Here is a 20,254-nt window from a genome sequence, read left to right as displayed (position 1 = left end):
AGCGTGAAAGCTCTCATGTAGAAAGTGGGGCTGTAGGAGGAGCTGGGTGGCGCAATGGATAGAGCACTGGCCCTGGAGTCAGGAGGACCTGGATTCAAATCCAGCCTCAGATACTTAATAATTACCTAGCTGGGCTGCTGTAGAGCCTTGAGGGAAGAAGAGAAGGAAGGGAAGGTAAAGAGCCAGAGCATTTTGTGCATGTGTGGTACAGCCAGTAGGCATCTGCTGTGACCTCCACTTAGTGTACCTCACGCTTTCTGAAGGTCACATGTGTCTGGGGGAGGGGGGAGGCTAGAAGAAATGTTTTATTTCCATCTCCAGTCATTGATAATTTATTATGTTCTGCAAGTCAGAGAACCACAGGATCTCCTTAAGTTCTGTTAGCCTGTGGCATAGTATCTGCTGTGAGTAGCATTACATGGTGAGAAACTTGCCATTTTTGAAATTTAGCCTTGGTTTCACTATTGTTACTTAGCTTAGTATGTCCCCTGTGGAGGATTTACAGAGGGACATAAAATTTCCCAGCAGTAAAAGATGTAGAGGGGCAGTAATCTGCGCCAGCAGAGGGGCTTCCCACCTTGGGAGGTCACCAAATGATCACCATGTTATTTCTTACCATCACAATGTGATACTTGGGCTTCCCATGAGCTGATTGAGACAAGTACATCCCCTCCAGTGTCCAGACCAAGCTGTCATTCTGAATCACAGCCTAAAGTCACATGAGCTTCTGGTGTCATCCTCCACAATCCTATTGAGCCCGTAGTCCATGGAAACCAGTTGAAGATGAGAAAAATTAATCCCTTCCCCAGAGTCCCTGAGCAGGCTTTTTCACTGCCAGTGTAGTCCTCTTGTGTTACATCTCATCAAGCAATGGCCCCCTCCCAAAGCCATCGACAGGCTCTTAAGGCATCCCCAAGCTTGGGACGGTCATCTCGTTGGGTTCTTCTGGCAACTGACTCAGGAGCCCTTATGTCCTAGCTCCAGGCAGCACCAATAGATAGGAGCTAAATTCCTCATCCCCATTTCCCACCCCTCCAGAAACAGTCAGTCATAAAGCATTGGAGGTTCCAATTCTGACCTTTAGAGTTAGAAAGGACCCCAGAGGTCCTCCAGGCCAGTCTCTTCATTATAGAATGATGAGAGAAAGGAGACCTCCCCCCACCCAAGTCCTCCTGTGAGAGGGGAGCTTTGAACCCAGGTGTTAGATGTCTACATTTGGAATCCTTTGCTGCCCCCATGCTGTGGTTTTTGTAAGACAGCTGCCCCCCTCTGATATTTCTCACAGTGAACACTTAACCAAGAGTTGTACTCTCTGCTGGGAGCTCGGAGGAGGCAGAGGGGGGGCTGATTGACAGCTCCCCATTCAGCTCTGCTGGCATCTTCAGTTTGTGGACTCCCACGCTCAGATAATTCTTCATTTTTAAAATTCCCATCAGCTAAATGCAAGTGTAAATTTCCCTCAGATTAAAAGATCTGCCAAAAAAGTATGGAATAGTGGACTGGACCCTATAGATGGAGTCGGCTCCAGCATTTGGACATGGAGTGACCCTGGGCAGCTCATGTAACTTCTCTGAGCCTCCCTTTCCTAATCTGTGAAGTGAAGTTAATAAGATTTGTTCTTACCTCATCTCAGCACTGGTGGAAAAGGGCTTGGGGGAGGATAGAATTAGCAACATTATTATTATCATCACTGTTATCTCCTGCCTCAAGATCAGAAACACGTCTTCCTGCCTTCTTCCTTCTCCCTCCTCTCCTTTCTCTCTTTCTCTTCTCGTTTCTCCCCTTTCTCCTCTCTTTCTCTTCTCTCCTTCTTTTCTCTCCTTTCTCTTCTGTCTTCTCTCTCTTCTTTTTTCTTTCCTTTCTCTTCTCTCCTTTTCTCTCCTTTCTCTTCTGTCTTTTCTCTCTTCTTTTTTCTTTCCTTTCTCTTCTCTCCTTTTCTCTCCTTTCTCTTCTGTCTTTTCTCTCCTTTTTTCTCTCTTTTCCTCTTCTCTCTCTTTTCTCTCCTCTTTTTCTCTCCCTTGATTTGATCACTAGACAACAGACGACTTCTAAATACCTCCTTCTCAGGGATAGAGGGTTAACAAGACAGATTGGGGGGGGGGGAGATGGGCTGAACCAAAGTGGCATTGGAGATGAGCATCCTGAAGGGATTCTCACAGATGTCTTCCGATCCCCAGGCCAGAGCTATTTCCCCAATTTCACACTAAGCTATTTCCCTGGATGTTTCTGGCAATGCTAGCCAGGGGCCCATCTCACAAACTCTCAAGAGGTGCCATCTAGTCCATTCCACATTGGAACAAGAGTCACTCTCTTTCTGATAAGTGAGGGGAAAACCACTCCCTTCTAAGGCCACTTGATTTTAGAGGGTTTTTTTTTTTCATTGAGAAATTCTCTCTGCCATCAAGCCTACCTCTGTCTCTACAACTTCCATTGGGCTCAAGTAGAATACATCTAATTCCTTTTCCCTATGACAGCCCTTCAAAATCCTTGGAAGATGAACCCCCTGGGTCTTTTCTTCTCTAGTTCCTTCACCTGATTCTTGGTAGAACCTGAAGCTAAAGGGTTTTGAGGTCTGGGCCCTTTCAGAGAATTGCAGGACTGAGGTTGTCATTTGGTGGGTGAGGAGAGCCAGAAAATCCTCGTTCCATTCAGCCCAGCCCTAGCCCATAGCCTTGGGGTCTGTTGCATGGACAGAAAGGGTCTGTTACATATCTCCTACTAGAAAGGTTTCAACAGTGAATGCCATTCTCCCATCCTTGTATGACCAAGAAACTGTGGTTGGTGATCCTTGATTTTAAGCCCAGTTGGATCTGCTTACCTGAAAAGTATCTTCAGGACTATCCATAGGGAGAGCACTGTGTCAGACCTGGTAGAGTTTTGACATAGGGTTAAAATTTGTATAAATTTTTAAATCAGTATAAATTTCCTTCATTTGCCAGTGGGCTTTGTAACTGTTCCAAAGGAATAAAAATAATTTTCCAGAATTATGTAACCAATTTTGAATCCTAATCTTCCACAGAATGGTTTAATTATGCATATATAATCATATCCTCTTTGGAAATGTTTGTTTGAGAACAATCCACATATGCATTTGAGCAGCTTCCAAGGGAGCACAAACCTGCCTCATTGGGCTGGAGCTTACTCAGGAGCTCTCAGAGACTGATGCCACAGCACGGCATGCCTTCCCTTTGGCCTGCCGTGGCCAGGTGGCCATCATGTGGTCATTAGGGGAGAGTACAGAGCAGCTTTTCAGTAAGGCAGAGAAGGAGGAGGTGACCCTGGCCAACTGGTACTCTAGAGAGGCCCTGAAGGAGACCCACAGAAGGGGCAGAGTGAGTGCCCACCTTCCCATTTACCCAAAGCTCTCACTGACTAGCCTACCCAGACAGTGCCCTCCTCATCTGCCAGGCTTAGAGTACCCACCAGGTTGGGGGGGGGGTAGGGGAGACAGATAGAAAAGACTGGAAGAGGCCTCAGAAGACTCTTCTTTCAGCCCAGAGGACATGAGCTGGATAAATGGAAGAACTCATCTATAGACAGTGACAGGTAGGACAGAGAGCCCAGGATCTGGGGTATGAGGGCCTGGGCCCATACTCTTTTCCCTAGTCCTGCAGTATTAAAGAATTATTGTTCTACACTTAGAAGGGATGATGGAAGTTGTCTTGGCCAGCTCATTTTACTGATGATCTTTGAATTGCTGCATCCAATGACCTTTTCTGTTTCTCTAGACCGCCTTCTCCACATGAGCCTCTCTGGGTTCTCCTCTTACCTAGCTGCCACTTCTCCGTAGTCTCTGCCTTGATCTTCTTCCCTGACCCCAGATGCCACTAGTGCCCTGCTCTCCTAACTGAGCCCCCCCATCTCCCATACTTTGCTAAGGTTTGGAGCTATAACAAAGCTGCAGGAAGAATGGTTCGGAGACAGAGAGGTATGATAGAGATATGAGGGCTTAGGACAATACTTCCAGTTCATTGTATTCCTACACCCAGTTGCCTAAGTTCCAAGGTCTTCTAGCCAGGACCCAGAAAAGGAGTCTCGCTGTGTTTCCCAACATGAAATTGTGACCATATTTATTTAATAGCTCCTTAGGAAAGTTCTTGAGTGAAAGTAAATGGCTGCACTGGCTGGCTCCAAGTCACTCTTGGGGTCTAAAGAAAGAAGGGAATTCACCCCCTGAGACTCCCATCTCCACCTCAGAGAAAAATGAATCTGTGACCTCTCTTTGTTCAGGTTTTGGGTTAATTGTAGGATTTCCATAGCTTTCAGTTGTTGGGTCTGGCAATAGTGGTTGAAAGGAAACTCCTTCTATTCTTGTGGCTAATGGGCAACTGGCAGGTTTGCTTCCAGATTCTATGGCTAAAGGAACCATTGAGGGGCTTAGCCTCAAGCAGACTTAATCTTCATATCTCACAAAACTCTTTTTTTAATTATAAATATTTTTTTTTGAGTTTTACAATTTTTCCCCTAATCTTACTTCCCTCCCCCCACCCCCCACAGAAGACTATTTGCCAGTCTTTACATTGTTTCCATGGTGTACATGGATCCAAATGGAATGTCTCACAAAACTCGTAACATCTTGAATTCAAGTTAGTGTCGGTGCAACTGGAGAACTCTTACTACTTCAGACCTTCAACTATCCACACTGGCATCAGTGTAGGCCTTCACTCCGCTGCAGATGGCACACCTGGTTGTGCCTCAGGAGATGGTCATATGGAAAGGACTTTGGAAACACATGCCAGAAATCTGAGGGCTGTCAAAGACAAACATGACAGAGTGCCTGCCTTCGAGAAGCTTACCATCTAGTAGGGACTATGAGAAATTAGCAAATCATAGAAACGTTTTGCAAATAAAACCAGTTTTTTTTTTAAGGAAGCCTATTTTGTGTTAGAGAGGTGGCATGATATAGAGGTAGAGGACCTGCCTTGGAGTCTGCAAGGCCTAAGTTCAAGTCCCCCTCTCAGGCAGAGTAGCTAGGAGACCCTGAGCAAGTCCTCTAGTCTCTCAGTGGCCCTCCCAGGCAGCTCTGTACCAATCTGCCTCAGTGACAGAACTTGTTATACTCAGAGTTGTCTGCAAAAAAAGAGCACAGATTTAAACAGAAGAGACATTTTAAACCCTACTTTCAGGAAACAGTAATGTGAGTTGCTGTAACCCATGATCTCCACCCCATGGTGAGGAGCTCCTCAGCACTTAAGGCTGAGGTCCTTAAGCATTCCCAGGCCCATGGTCTCTAATCTTTTCCTGCCTTATTGGGCACTGCACTGCCAGAGCCTGCCCTCCCCTGGCAAGAAGCCAGGGGGGCCCCCTCCATACCAGAGTGGGACCTCAGGGAGATGGGTAGATGAGCTCTAGCCCAATGACGTAAATATGCTTGCTCATAGATGAATTTCATAAAATATGAATGAAATCATGCCAAACAGCAGAGTGGGGAGTAAATCACTCAGGAGTTCTCTTTATCTTGTGTATTTATTTTTCATCCACCCCCATTTATTAGTAGACGGTACAGGCAGAAGAGCATTTCCCCTCCAACCCAAGTGGCAGACATTGTTTAAGGAGCTGTGGGTTTTGTAATCTCTCGGCGAGTGAGTTATGAGGAGACCATGGAGGAGAAGGGCCCACCAAGCAAAGACAAACACTTGGCTGAGGAGGGGAAGAGGGCACACCTAAAGATGGGCTTTAAATGAGGCTGGTCTCTGATCTCTCCCACACAGATTTTCAGTGGCTGAGGTCACTGAGTCCAGGGTCCAGTAGGCCACAAACAAAACAGGCCTGCGCAGAGAGCTCCAGAGGGGCCTCCAGAGGCAGCCCAGTCTCCTGGAAGGTGATGGTGGCTCACCATTGGCTCCAGTGGGGACTGTGCCCCTCTACTGCTTCCACCCATGGCTGAGCCAGCTCCAAGCAGGGCAAGGGATTTCATGTTCTCTCCTGTAGGAATATACACTCCCTGAGAACAGGCTCACCCCGAAAGAAGGCTTCTTGTTGATTTAATGATTGAGCTCCCCATTTGGAGAAGACAGCTATCATTCCCTTCCCCCAAGAACACATCTACACTCACAGCACACCACACAATACACATCAACTTCAACATACACAGTGTAACCCCCCACATGCTTCACACACATAAGAACACACTATAGCAATGCAAGTCTACTGTGCACCTACCACACAACAAATGCCACACATATATGCCCCACACCTGCCACACTTCTATACAAACACAGCCCACAATGACCACAATCCACCACATCTGCAGGCTGAACATACATAAGACACATCATGCATGCATATACAGTACAACACAATACACACCACACAGCAAAACACACAACACAACCCCCAATGTCATAAAAACATCCTATAGCATCCACAGCAGACAGGTACACATTACATATGCATACATACCACAAACCTATGTCATACATACATGCAAACACTCAGACCCAGCATACTTGAATACCACCAAAATCTACATACAACATGCAACCTACCACAACTCCACCCATGTGTATAAGCACACCACATGGTGCATGCTACAATATAGACACATCCTATACACACCATACATATACTCTTCTACACACACCACATACACATTCTACATACTGCACAACCACCAAAAAATGCATAATGTATGCACACACATGTACAATTGCAATCCATGCAACAGACAACTGCCATACATGCCACACATCAATACAAATACAACACACTATATACTAACACATATACCTCTAATGACATAGCAAATATACAAATATTTGCCACACATCAGTAGAAACATACACTATACATACACATCACAGACATACAAATGCAACATACAGCACATAGATATCACTCTTATACATATAAACATGCATACATAACACAAACAGCATAATACCTGCATAGCATATCCATACTACAACTCACATGCACATTTATACCTTATAACACGTGTGGTACATGTGGGTTTGTGTGCACGACACACATGTGCTCCACAGTACACACATAACACATGCAAACACACCACCACCCCCATACAGATTTACCACCACATATACAGGTATACAACTCCACACTATCACAAGTTGTACATGCTCCACATACCACACCTCCAAATGAAACATGCCACACATATAAAACATATCTCACACATAAAACACACACATGCCACACTTTCAAACATAACACAAATCACATTGACATTATACATAAACATACCATCCACATATGCAAACATGTGACACCATACAATAGAAACATATACACACAAAAACAAATCCTTCTACCTATATGTGCTCTACACACATATATACACCACACACATATACACAACATCTACCATATCCATGTCATACACACAACATAGATACACAGCACCCTACACATATACACACACCACACATCTATTCTGTTAAGGAGCCTGCTGTTGAGTCACCATATTTTCCAGACATAAGAGGTCCAGAGTATGCAAGAAATACTGAATGTGTTGAGAATGAATCCCCCAGCTAACATGATTTGTTGTTTGGACCCCCAGATGGATTTCTTCATACATGCAACATGCTCCATACCACCACACTCACCCCATACTCCAATTATGTGTGCAATATACATACATGCCACACTCATGCTACCCATACACTCATCACACATATCCACAGGCACAACACTCTCCACACATGCATATACATTCCATAGCCACCACACCACGTAATACATAAAAAACATTAGCACCCTATTTTTTTTAGGGTTTTTTTTTGTAAGGCAAATGGGGTTAAGTGGCTTGCCCAAGGCCACACAGCTAGGTAATTATTAAGTGTCTGAGACCAGGATTTGAACCCAGGTACTACTGACTCCAAGGCTGGTGCTTTATACACTACACCACCTAGCTTCCCCCTATTAGCACCCTATTTCCAACCACACATAGACACTCCACATAAACAATATAGATACAGCACGTGCAAACACATATGTCATGCCATACATAGCTACAAACATGACATTCTCACTTCACATACACAGAGCTCACATCCTATACATACAGGCAAGCACACAACATGCCACACGTATATATATACACTACAAAGACATGCCCCATCCTATAGATATAAACATACTTCTATATAGTTATATGTATCTACACATCTGAAACACATACCACACAAATCCCACAACATATCCCACACATGTCACAAACAGCCCATAGACCATTCCAGTGTACATAGCACATGCCACTTGTATACATCATATATTCCACTTGTATACATCATATACTCCTCATACATACACATAGACACACTATGCACAAAACACATAGTGCACACACTATTTCTAAACCACAATATCCATGACAACTATAAATACCCTACACATGATACACACACCCATCATCCATATACACATACCCCACACATACATACAAACATATCAGGCATAACACCCACCTTTTACATATATAATGCATGCAAAACAGCTACCACACCTGTATATACTACATGCTACACATGACACATCACATATGACACAGCCTGCACATGGATCTGTATCACTATATACTACATATAGAATACATATCCACACTTGTACACATGCATGCTCTTCACAATACACACCTACCACACTTATTCATCCATGCAACACCATAGGGACTCCCACAACACAACGCTACAGATCCACACATTCTGCCTTACAGACAGACAGCACACATCCTACTTACATACAACTACCCTATACACTTGCATGCACACTGCATCCATGTGCACACACATCCACACTTACCATTCTTCTTTTTTTCCAAGCTAACTCTTCCTGAGTCTTTCAGATGACCTAGGTGGGGCATGATCTGTAACCCTCTTCCCATTTCTGCTGCATCAGAAGTGAGCCCAGCCCTCCATGTGTCCATGACCAGAGCAGAGGCTGGTGGGACTTTGGGAGCAGCCCTGTCACACTCTCAGTTAGTTGCCACGTAGTCTGTGTCTTTGCCTTCCCAAGTTCCTAGCGCTGTTGAGGCAATAATGCTTCATTGCTTCCCAAACTCTGTCATCTCATTAGTTGGGAATTCCTTCCTCGGAAGCATGTGACAGCCTTTTGATGCCTTAATAGATGGTTTCATGTGTTACTGTGATCAGGAAGCATCATTACCTGGTACGTAGCTTGCTAGCAATGAGCTTCTCTCTGCCAAGCTAGACTAGGCCTCCCAATTTACCACTAGGCTCATCTTCAAAGCCTAGCCATCTCAGGGTGACCCATCACCCCAGGACTTGACTGGCATCATCTGTGAAAGACCAGGCTAAGCTCCTTGTCACCCTGAGGCATGAGAGGAGAATTTCAAAGGAGGCAGAGAGCCCCATGACAGTCTGGCCTAGACACCAGGCCAGAGGTTGTGACTCTTCTCACCTGTGGATGCTGCCTCTGTGACATGGGGCAAAGAGTATCAAAGTCAAACTTTAACTCTTTTGCTTACTAATTGTGACTGTGTAATCTTAGCAATCCCTTTGAGCCTCATTTTCTCTGGTGCGTGGAAAGTGCTTATAAACCATTCCACATCATGCCTGTGTGAGGTACAGTAACTTCCCAGTGCTCCCTTCCTGTCCCCACAGATGATGGGAACAATAGGATGACCATTTCCTGCTGAGGAAAGACTAGTGGCATCATGGTTTCTTCTTTGTCTCCCCCTTTTCTTTTAGATTTCGATCCAGCTCTCGGACTAATGACAGGAATCCCGCCGATCACGCCTATGATGCCAGGCTTGGGGATTGTTCCTCCTCCAAACCCTCCTGATATGCCAGTGCCCAAGGAGATCATTCACTGCAAAAGCTGCACTCTTTTCCCACCAAACCCAAGTAAGATACTACTACAAAAAGTCTTGTTTCATATGTCTGTACCTGAGAAATGGTTGATTTCTCTCAAAGGAATCTCTCTCCAAGGTCTTCCTAAACTGTCCAGACTTATTCAGCCCATTCATGGCTGACATGACATTGCACAACCAGCAGGTGAGGGGAAACACCTTCCAAGGGGCAAGTAAGACTGCCAGAACAGTGAATGGTAGCCCTTCCTTTGAGTTTTGTAGATCTTAGGGGGAATGGGGCGGTTCTAACCTCTTTTCCAGTTTCTACAGATAACATTGTCTTCCTGTACTTAAATGTATGAGAAGGAAAACTGTTTATTTGGCTCCAGAGGGAACTGAATGATACCACATAATCAATGAAATATTTCATGAGGTGGGGTCTCCCCCCTTTAGTCAGTCAGTAATCATTTATTAAGCACCTTCTGTGTACCAGCCATTGTGTACTAAGTGCTGGAGACTAGGAAGATGCAGAAGATAGTGTCTGCCCTCAAGGAGCTAACAGTCTAAAGAATGAGATAGCAAACAAGCAAACCCAGACTAAAGGCGGCTCTGCACTCAGGGGGCTTCTAGTCTAAGACCAGCCCTCCTGTTGGGACTGGACACACTCCATTTGTTGTACACTTACCAGTGCACATAAGAAAATATATATGGGGGGCAGCTAGGTAGCACACTGGATAGAGCACTGACCCTGGAGTCAGGAGGACCTGAGTTCAAATCGACCTCAGACATTTAATTATTGCCTAGCTGTGTGTCACTTAACCCCATTGCCTTGCAGAAATAAATACACATGCACACACACACACACACACACACACACACACACACACACAGCACAATGCAAATGAATTGACACCATAAACCAATAAATCGTCAATTTTGCTAATATCAGAATACATATATCTGCTCTGAATATCAGGGGATGTGACTCCAGTATCTTAATATTTAGGTGACAAAGGTTGGAAGGACAATATGGATCAGTGGCCAGAAAGCCAATCTCAGTCACGAATATCTGGGTGCGAGACCCCCTGGTGACCCTTACTGTCTGTGTGATCCTGGGTCACTCACCTAACCTCTATCTCCAGGTCATTCTCTAAGGCTTAGAGGAATGGGTACCAAGCTGCAATTGTATAATTTTCTCACCTAGGAATTCTCTGTATCAAAAAATTACAGGTCTAAACAGACCAACAAAAAGAGTCTGTTAGTACCTGACCTGTCTTCTATGATGGATGGTAAAAGCACTTAGGTGATGTGTGGAGCTTTATCTCCTGGCAAATGCCATCAGTTGTTCTGCAAAAACATGATATGAGATTAAGCTGCTAATCCACCAGAACGAAAGGAGAGGGAGGTGGCGTCACAACAGGGTTTGATCGAGAGAGAAACCAGAGTTTGGACACGATGTATGAGTGGCCATTTCCCCTCAATTCAGTGAGCATTTATTAAGCACCTATTCTATACCAACAACCCCCCGTTAGGTGTTAGGGATGCAAAGATAGAACCAAACAGGCCAGGCCCTCCACAAACTTCCTTTATATGTTGATCTGGATCTTTTCCCTTCTAACTGAATCCAGAATCAGGATACCTTATTCCTAGCCATGTATTGAGTTTGCCTGTTGTCTCTCAGACTTACTACATGACCAGTCCACTTCCTTGGGCAGTCACTCAAATTCTCAGGGATGGCTTTGATGCCTCTGCTGACACATGTCCACTCATTTATGGCTAATTCTGCTCCATGGTGGGTTACGTGACCATTGCACTCATCCTTCCTGATTCATCCTCAGTTTGCTTTCAGAGTTTGTTCAGTTGTTTGGTCCCAACCTGTGACTGCAATGGGCCAGTGACTTCCTGGTGTGGCATAGGGACAGCCAGTACAAAGAGCAGGTATGGGAAGGGAGGCAGGAAGAGAGAACGAGGTAACTTTTCCTTTGTGGGGGGAGGTGCACCCTCCTTCAGAGGAGCCTAGTTCCCAACACTTTACAACAAACATTGTTAAAGATTGTGGTACTGCCACAATACCTCTGTGAGGTGGGTTCGAGGGTGGCAGTGAGCATCATGCCCACCTCCACAGAGCAGACCAGAATCAGGATCAGGTATGGGCACAAGAATGACAGTGAGAGCAAAGAAACTTCATAGGAAAGACTGAAGCAAAGTGGGGGGGGGGGGGGCTTTAGGGAATTACCAAGGGCATGTGGTGGATAAATGACTTGTTCAGGATCATACAGCCAGTACATATCAGAGGTAGGATTTGAGCCTAGGTCTCTCCTGATTCCAGTCATACTGTAGCCTTGGATTTCTTTTAAATTCTTAAAAATGGGGGCAGCTAGGTGGCGCAGTGGAAAAGAGCACCAGCCCTGGAGTCAGGAGTACCTGAGTTCAAATGCAACCTCAGACACTTCATAATGACCTAGCTGTGCGGCCTTGGGCAAGTCACTTAACCCCTTTGCCTTGCAAAAAAAAAAATCTTAAAAATGTCCTTTGTATATGACCTGTGTCACTGAAAACTTTGCACTCTGAGCCATTGTGGGCAGTAGCCCTTGGGTAAAGCTGCCTTACTGTCTAGAAATGTACGCTGTCAGCTGAAGGGCAGTCTCAGAAGTTGAAGCTATAGCTCATTGGAGGCGACCTTTGCCAAAACAAAGCAGAAGCCTTCCAAACTTCTTCTCGACTGCTGCTTTACAGAGGGATCAGTTAATCACAGGGCCCCTGCCAGGTATGTTGGAGAACCGGGCCAGGGCTGCCAGGCGTGGGCAAGGTGATGGAATAGCTGGGGCCCTCTGCTGAGGGCAAGATGGTCCAGTTGATGGCTGCGGCAGGAGTGCAAGTGAATCAGCAGTAGCATCCGAGATCTAGAGCTGAGGGTCCTAGTTGCAGATGTTTTCCCTTCCAAAACCATGGCCCTTTAACATGTCTCTGCCTGCCTACTAGCGCCATGGGGTCTTTAGGCCAGGCAGTCAATTGACAAGCATTTATTAAGAATATACCATGTATTAGGCACTGGGCTAAGTGATGAGGATACAAAGAAAGGCAAAAAACCCCAAGGAGTTCCCACCCTCAAGAAGCTCCTGAGCAGGGGCAGCTAGGTGGCACAGTGGATAGAACTCTGGCCCTGGAGTCAGGAAGACCTGAGTTCAAATTCAGTCTCAGACACTTAATGATTGCCTAGCTGTGTGACCTTGGGCAAGTCATTCAACCCCACTGCCTTACAAAAAAAAAAACCTCCTAATCTGACAAGAAACACAATATATAAATCTCTAGCTACCATCTTAACAGAAGGGAATCCCAGAGGGGAAGACCCTGGCAGCTGAGACGAATGAGGCAGGTCAGCTGGAAAAGGTAGATTTGAGGTGAGACTTATAGGAAGCCAGAGGGACAGCAAGTGCCAAGAGCACAGAAGGGGAAGGGAGTCAGCATTTATACAGTGCCTATTGTGTACCAGATATGGAGAGAAGCCCTGTACAATTGTTATCTCATTTGCCTCTCACCCCAGTCTGCCTCAGCAACCCTGGGAGGTAGTTGCTGGGGAAACTGAGGCAGACTGGGGTGAAGTGACTTTGCCCAGGGTCACCTAGCTATTAAGTGTCTGAGGCTGGATTTGAACTCAGGTCTTCCTCACTTCAGGTCCAGCAGGCACACCAATGTACCTACCACCTAGGAAATGGAAGGTTGCATGTGAGGAACAGCAAATAGATCAGTGTGATTGGAAAAGTAGGAAGGAGGCCCATGGGAAAGACCTTTCAATGCCACTCAGGGGACTTGATATTTTTTTAGCAGGTAAGAAGAGCTTCCTAAATAGGGAAGTGACAGTCCAAACTAAAAGTAAAAAAAAAATCACTGTCAACTAAGTGGGTGACAGATTGGAGTGAGTCAGGAGGCTGGGGTGGGGGGTGGGGGGCGGGTCAGGGTGTAGAGAAGGTATAAATTGACAAGCTTGGTCCCCAACTTGACTCTGAGACTGAGTATGAGGCAGGGGTCAAGGAGGACTCCAAGGCCAGGAACAGTCATCAGGAAACTCAGAAGAATTTGGGATGTTGTTAGGATATCAATTCTCAGAGTATCACACTCTGGAGGGTGCTGACCTCAGAGCCAAGAAGCCCCGAGTTCGAGCCCTGCCCCTAACACACACTGTCTGGGGAATCTGAGCTCTCAGTAATGTGCTGAGCTGGCCTAGCAGATGGAGTCTCCTCATCTAGGAGCAACTTGAACTCCCAGGCCCCAACCCTAGCCTAGCCCTCTCTCCATTAGATAGATGGTAGATGCTGCCAACTCAGTGGGTCACACTCTAGGTTATCCTTGGATATAACAGACTTGGGTATAATTCAGGGCTGAGAGAACTGGCATTTTGGCTTAGGAAGTCCCCATCAGTGGCCCACGATGCTTTATTCATAATCCAAGTAAAAGCACTCAGCACTCCCAAAGGGGCAGCTGAGACAGGAGGCTTGCCAAGGGCCACAAATGCCCCCAAACCACTGGATTTTTTTTTAAATGCCTTTGAGGAATCAACTCCTGGGTGCTACCTACATTTTCTTTTCTTAAACTTGTGTGGATGCTTGAAATTTGATTCTCTGCTCAGCAAGTACCTTCCTGCCTGTGTCAGCTCTCAGATCTTGGTGTGCCACAGACACCCTATTACCAACCTACAACCAACCAAGGCCTGTTGACTTGCTGACTTTTACCTCTTTACCACCAACCAGGCCCTTGCCTCCTCTGCCTCCAATTGAGATCATCTTTCCCCAGGGTGGACCACCCTCCTCTTCCCCCCACATCCCCCCAACTATGGGGCAGGTTTCCTAATCACTGGCATATATGACAAGCTCAGTTTTGAAACAACCAAAGAAGGATGAGATTGAAAGAGGAAAAATGCTTGACCCCTTTCAGGATAACTAAGTTGCTCTGACCATCAGCAGAACCAGGCAGGCAGGCCTCAGGGCCTTCCCCCTCTGCCTCCTCCTCCCAAACTTTCTCAGTTATGAGCTGACAGGCCCACCTCAGGGATGGAAGAACATTCAACCTGTGAGCCCCATTCAGCTCCTAGGTTCTGGGAGAAGATCTTAGTGCCAGGAAAATGGTGACTCCTGGGAAAGACACTGGTTTGAGCACTGAACTCAAAATGAACACTCTTCTGGTATCCTCTCCCTTCCCAGCCTTCAGGATTTGGGGCCTGTTAAAGATGAATCTTCTGGATTCTTCCCCATTTGGTTTCTGCCTTTGTATCCTCAGGGCCTAACATGGTACCTTACACATAGGTACTCGATAAAATTCATTGCATCTTATTGCCAAGGTGGGAAAAACAGGCTTACTGCTACCAAGGACCTGAGGGCCTCTGGTCCCACCCCCTCCCCACCTCCATCATACAGAGAAGAAAACTAAAGCCCAGAGAGGGTGGCTAACTACTGATCAAGAGGGAGACGAACATTAATGTGAAAACACTCGTCTCTGGTGGGTCATGTCCAGGAATCTGGGGAAAGTCATCTTCTTACTCCTCTACCAGGCTGGCTCAATTAAAAAAACCTTGATAGAGTATCAATAAAGATTCCCCAGCCTTCTAATGTCTCTCAGTCATTGGAGATTACATTAAGCTGCATGCAGGCTCCCATCTAGAGGGCTTCTTTTGTGGACCAGCTAATAAAATCATCTGAACGACATCTCCATAGACAAGTTGTTATGTAGTTGTAGCCAGTCTTCGGAGTGATCTCTGCAGTTCCCTTTAAATGCTGGGTTCCCTGGCTTCCCAAAACTCAGGGGCTGACTATCACTAATATCCATGGCCCCCCTACTCATCTTCTGAAGTCAACTACCAAGATATGGCCTAGAATTTCTGGTAGCAGCTCTTCCCTCCTCTGACATTATCAGAGATGGCACTAGCCACACTCTCAGTAGGTTATCTAAAATCCTTTATCAACCCCCAGGGGGTGGCTCAAGTCCTAACAGGCCCTTGACCCCACTTCTTGATGAAGTCCCGAACAGCTTTGAGTTTTATTTTGGGAGTAGTAAATCATACCAGTAAGACCTATCTTGATCTGTGTGAAGAAGGAAGAACACTGGATTTAGAGTTAATGAAGGCTGTCTCTTAAGAGTTGGGTGACTTTGGACTCCTGGACCAAGTTCACTTTCCCTTTCTGGACGTCAGACCCTTCCCTCCTCAAATGATTTGATATTAATGACTCTCCAGTAATGACTCTCCTGCAGGCAGGGCCTGAAATTCAGATTTGTATCATCTGCCCCAGGGAAGGAGTAGTCAGTATTATCAACCCAGCTTCAGAGCACCTTTCCTTGCCACCATCCACCATCTAAAGTCCACCAGAATTCCACCATCCCAAGTGGGCTTGAAGAGATCATTCAAGAGTTTGGAAAATTCACTCCAAAGTTCCCAAGAAAGCACCTTTACATTTGAGATGTTAGTTGTTATCTATGTGACCCACCCTAGGAAAGTCACTTCTTACCCTGGGCCTCATTTCCCTTTTTGATTGAATGGGGTTTTTAAGCTTTTGGGGGCCATGAACCCCTTTGCAGAATAAAGTTACCAATTATTCTGAAGTACTTATCCAAATATCAAAAGTTCCATACTCAGTAACCCCTTGAAATCCAGCCACACCCTTTGGGTCTAGATAATTCCAAAGGACCCTTTAACCAATTCAACCAGAATGGCAGTTGCCTCTTCACCCCCACCCCTCTCCATTAAAGACTCTTCTTTTAGATCGGGAGTTCCTCAAGGCAGGGGATTGTCTTTTCACATCCCCATCCCTTAACACAGTCCTGGCACATATGTTTCTCAACAGCCTGACTGGGTAAATGAAAGCTGGGAAAGAACAATTTTGTAATTGGATTCCAAGAACACTTTAATTTAATAGATTACTCCAGTAAGGAAGGCCTGAAAATACCTAGGAAAGAATGCTCATAAATGTAAACCTATTGCTCTAGTCCCATCATCCCCTCTACCACCTAATGCTCCCTGGAGGCCATTTATGACAGCCTGAGGCCACTAGGAAAGGCCATTAAGCTGCGCATCCTTCTATATCTTCTGTCTCCTCCACCAACAAATGCGCTATAATCTGCAGTTAAAGAAGGTCAGTGATCCCCCAGCCTTGTCCACACGAGAAAGACATTGTTTCTGCACTGTCATCTCCTCCACTGCCTGGAACTCTCCAGACATCCTCAGGAGGGGGTCAAAAACATCTTATTACTATTAATAAGGTCCATTATAGCTCTAAATCTATGATCTTATTAATAATAAAAAAGATTGATACAGTATCTGCTATGGATCCTGGAGTCTGGAGTTCAAACCTGAGTTAAAATCCAGCCTCAGACACTTACTAACTGTATGACCCTGGCCAAATCACCTCATTCTATTGGCCTCAGTTTCCTCATCCGTAAAATGAGTGTAGAAGGAAGTGGCAAACCGTTGGTGTCTTTGCCAAGAAAACCCCAGATAGGGTCACTGAGAGTCAGATGCAACTGAAAAACAATTCGGCAGCAACAACAATTCATCATTGCTCTTCCCTAAGCGTACTCCAAGTCTACTTGTTACATCTCTTCTCTTCCTTCAAGACCTGACACAGAACTAGGGGAAAATAAAATACTAAATAAACTTGAAAAAATGGAGAAATAAGACCCAACTCAGCTGCCATCTCCTCTCTGAAGCCTTCCTGGATCCCCTCACCTGAAAGACAGATTTCTTCCACTCCATTTTTAGGGGGGTTTTTTGCAAGGCAAATGGGGTTGTGTGGCTTGCCCAGGGCCACACAGCTAGGTCATTATTAAGTTCCTGAGACCAGATTTGAACTCAGGTACTCCTGACTCCAGGGCTGGTGCTTTATCCACTACACCACCTAGCCGCCCCCCACTCCATTCTCACATATTCCAGTTTCTAGTTTACCCTCCAAGTAGACTGTAAGCTCCCTTGGGGCAGGCTCTGTCATTGTCATCTTGGCGTGCCTCATGACCACTAGGCTTCCACATGTCATAAGTGGTGTTTTGATTTTGGAAATACAAAATGTCTGGGAACACAAATGCAGGTAGCTTGGTGGCACAGAGGATAAGCTATTGGGTTGAGCTTAGCTCTGTCTTCAGCTATTATCTTACTTTATGACCCTAATCCACTTAACCACTGGCTGGCTTGGTTTCCTCATCTGTAAAATGAGGCTGATAATAGCACCTACCCCTCAGAATTGTGGTGAGGACAAAATGAGAGAATATTTGTAAAGAACTTTGAAAATCTTCTTCTTCCTCACCGCTGTAGTGGAAATAGAGCTCAGTTTAGATTCCAGGGAAACTACAAATGCCCTTGTTTCAAATCTTGACTCTGCTGTTTTAGGAACCTCAACTCAGATTGGGTGGGGGGGAGACAGTATTAAATTAGATGATGTCTACAATCCTTTCCAGCTCCAACCCCATGACTTGGCCACCCTCAGCTTCCCGATTGCTCCTTCATTTGAGACTGAAGCTCTTTAAAAATCTGTAGCCGAGTCCTGGCAATAGCTAAATGAAAAGATTGGATTACACAAAATCAATCCTTGCAGATCTCAAACCTACACCCAAAAAGCCTAGTAACCCACACGCCTCCTCTTGATGAGCGACAATCAAGAATTTTGACTAGAAACACTTTGATACCTGTAAACAGTGGCAGAGGAATCGGCGGGCTTGACAGCCACTGAATCCTACCTGTGTGGGTGGAAAGTGCATTGTGAAGCAAGAGAATTAGCTCCTCCAGCAGATTCTGGGTGACTCATTTCAGCAAACTTCTCTCACCAGAGTTAGCAATTTTCCCCAACAAGCTTGCTTTCTTCATTCATTCTTTTTTTAACAAGCTTTGATTAAACCCCTACTGCATACCTGGCAACATTCCAGACTCTAGACCAATGCTCTTCCAACACTTCCTTCATGACCCAACCCAGGTGCCATCTCCTCTCTGAAACTTTCCCAGATCCCCTCCCCTGGAAGTCATCTCTCTTCCCTTCCACATTTATTAGAAGGTGTGTGTGGGTGTGCGTGCCTTCCAAGAGCAGGCCATAGCCCCAACACAAATGACCAAATGCTGTGAAGCTCATTCATTCAACAACTACTTCTTAAATCCCTACTATGGACCAGGTTGCAGGGCCAGGGTAGACAAAGGTCATTAAGACTCATATTCTGCCCTATTCTGGCCAGACCCAGCCCTGCCAGTCTGCTGGGTCAGACTTAGGATTGGAACTAGATGATATACTCATCAACACACCCACACATAACCAAAAAGAAGCTTCTCAAATCAGTCACTTAAGTATTTAAGTGCCTACTATGTGCCAACAATAACACCAGGGACTAGAGATAGAAACTGTTATGTTGTGAAGCTCAGAGGAAGTAACAGATAGGAGCAGCTAGGTGGTGCAGTGGATAGAGCACCTGCCCTAAAATCAGGAGGACCTGAGTTCAAATCCAGCCTCAGACACTTAATATTTATTTAACTATGTGATCTTGGGCAAGTCATTTAGCCTCATTTCCTTGGGGGAAAAAAAGAAAAATAAGTAATGGATGTACGCACTGGAGAAATGCCAGTTCATATTATTATATATTATTATAGTCTCTATCAAGCTTCCATCTGTAAACTGGTGAAGCAGTGGACAGAGCCTGAAAGTCCTGAGTTCAAATCCACCTTCAGATACTTACTAGCTGTGACTCTGAAAGACTCACCTAACCTCAGTTTGCTCATCTGTAAAATAGGGAAAGTAACAGTACCTACTTCTCAGGGTTGTTGAGAGGATCAAATGAGCTAATATTGGTAGTTTCTCTATAAATGTTTATTCCTTTTTCCTTTCCTTCTCTGAAACTTTTACTGCACGACAGCAAAGATGGAAGGATGAGTAGAGAAGAGAAAGGGCATTCTGGGCAAACAGTCAGAGACAGGAAAAGCATGGGATGGATAGCACAGATAGCAAGTGACAGAGTTGGACCCAAAAAGGAGGAATGGAAAGAAAAGTTGGCAATGGAGGAAACTGCCACATTATGGAAGATTGAATTTTTTTCAATAGGCAGGATGAAAATGTTTGACCGGAGATGAGTCATCCTTTCTCATGCTTTAGGATTGGCCATAGGGGCAGGCTCATAGGAAGAAAACAAGGGCAGTTTTGTGCTTTGGTGGGTTTGGAAAACAAAAAAGATGAAATGATGGCAAGAGGATTGAGAAGTAGAAGGGATATGAGATTAAAGAAATGACTAGGCCAAGGTCACATATCCATTAAGTAGCAGAAAGAAGCCTAGAATTTCTCTTCTAATTCATACTTGACAGATTTTTGATGATCATAAGGTCATAGAATTTTGTCTGAAGGGCTCTTCAAGATTATCAAGCCAATGCTCTCAATTTATAGGCAAAAAACTGAGGCTGTCACAGTGAGGTAACTTGACCAAAGTCACACAGGTGAGAAGAAATAAATGACTAGAACCTCTTTGAGATTCCTT

At 45.2% G+C, this 20,254-nt stretch overlaps 1 protein-coding gene across 9 annotated transcripts in view; it reads left to right on the top strand.

The window, feature by feature from the left end:
• ENOX2 (ecto-NOX disulfide-thiol exchanger 2) overlaps positions 1-20,254 on the top strand; it is a 325,754-nt gene that overhangs the window by 252,773 nt on the left and 52,727 nt on the right. For all 9 annotated transcript variants that reach the window (XM_074208135.1, XM_074208139.1, XM_074208137.1 and 6 more), the window contains one exon: positions 9,669-9,824. In XM_074208135.1, the coding sequence (XP_074064236.1) occupies positions 9,669-9,824 (156 nt within the window). The remainder of the gene's footprint in view (positions 1-9,668; positions 9,825-20,254) is intronic.

This window comes from Macrotis lagotis, chromosome X (genome assembly GCF_037893015.1).
Source record: "Macrotis lagotis isolate mMagLag1 chromosome X, bilby.v1.9.chrom.fasta, whole genome shotgun sequence".
In the NCBI taxonomy this organism is placed as follows: Eukaryota; Metazoa; Chordata; class Mammalia; order Peramelemorphia; family Peramelidae; genus Macrotis; species Macrotis lagotis.
Note: the sequence above shows the minus strand (reverse complement) of the source record. Positions and strands in the feature narration are given on the sequence as shown.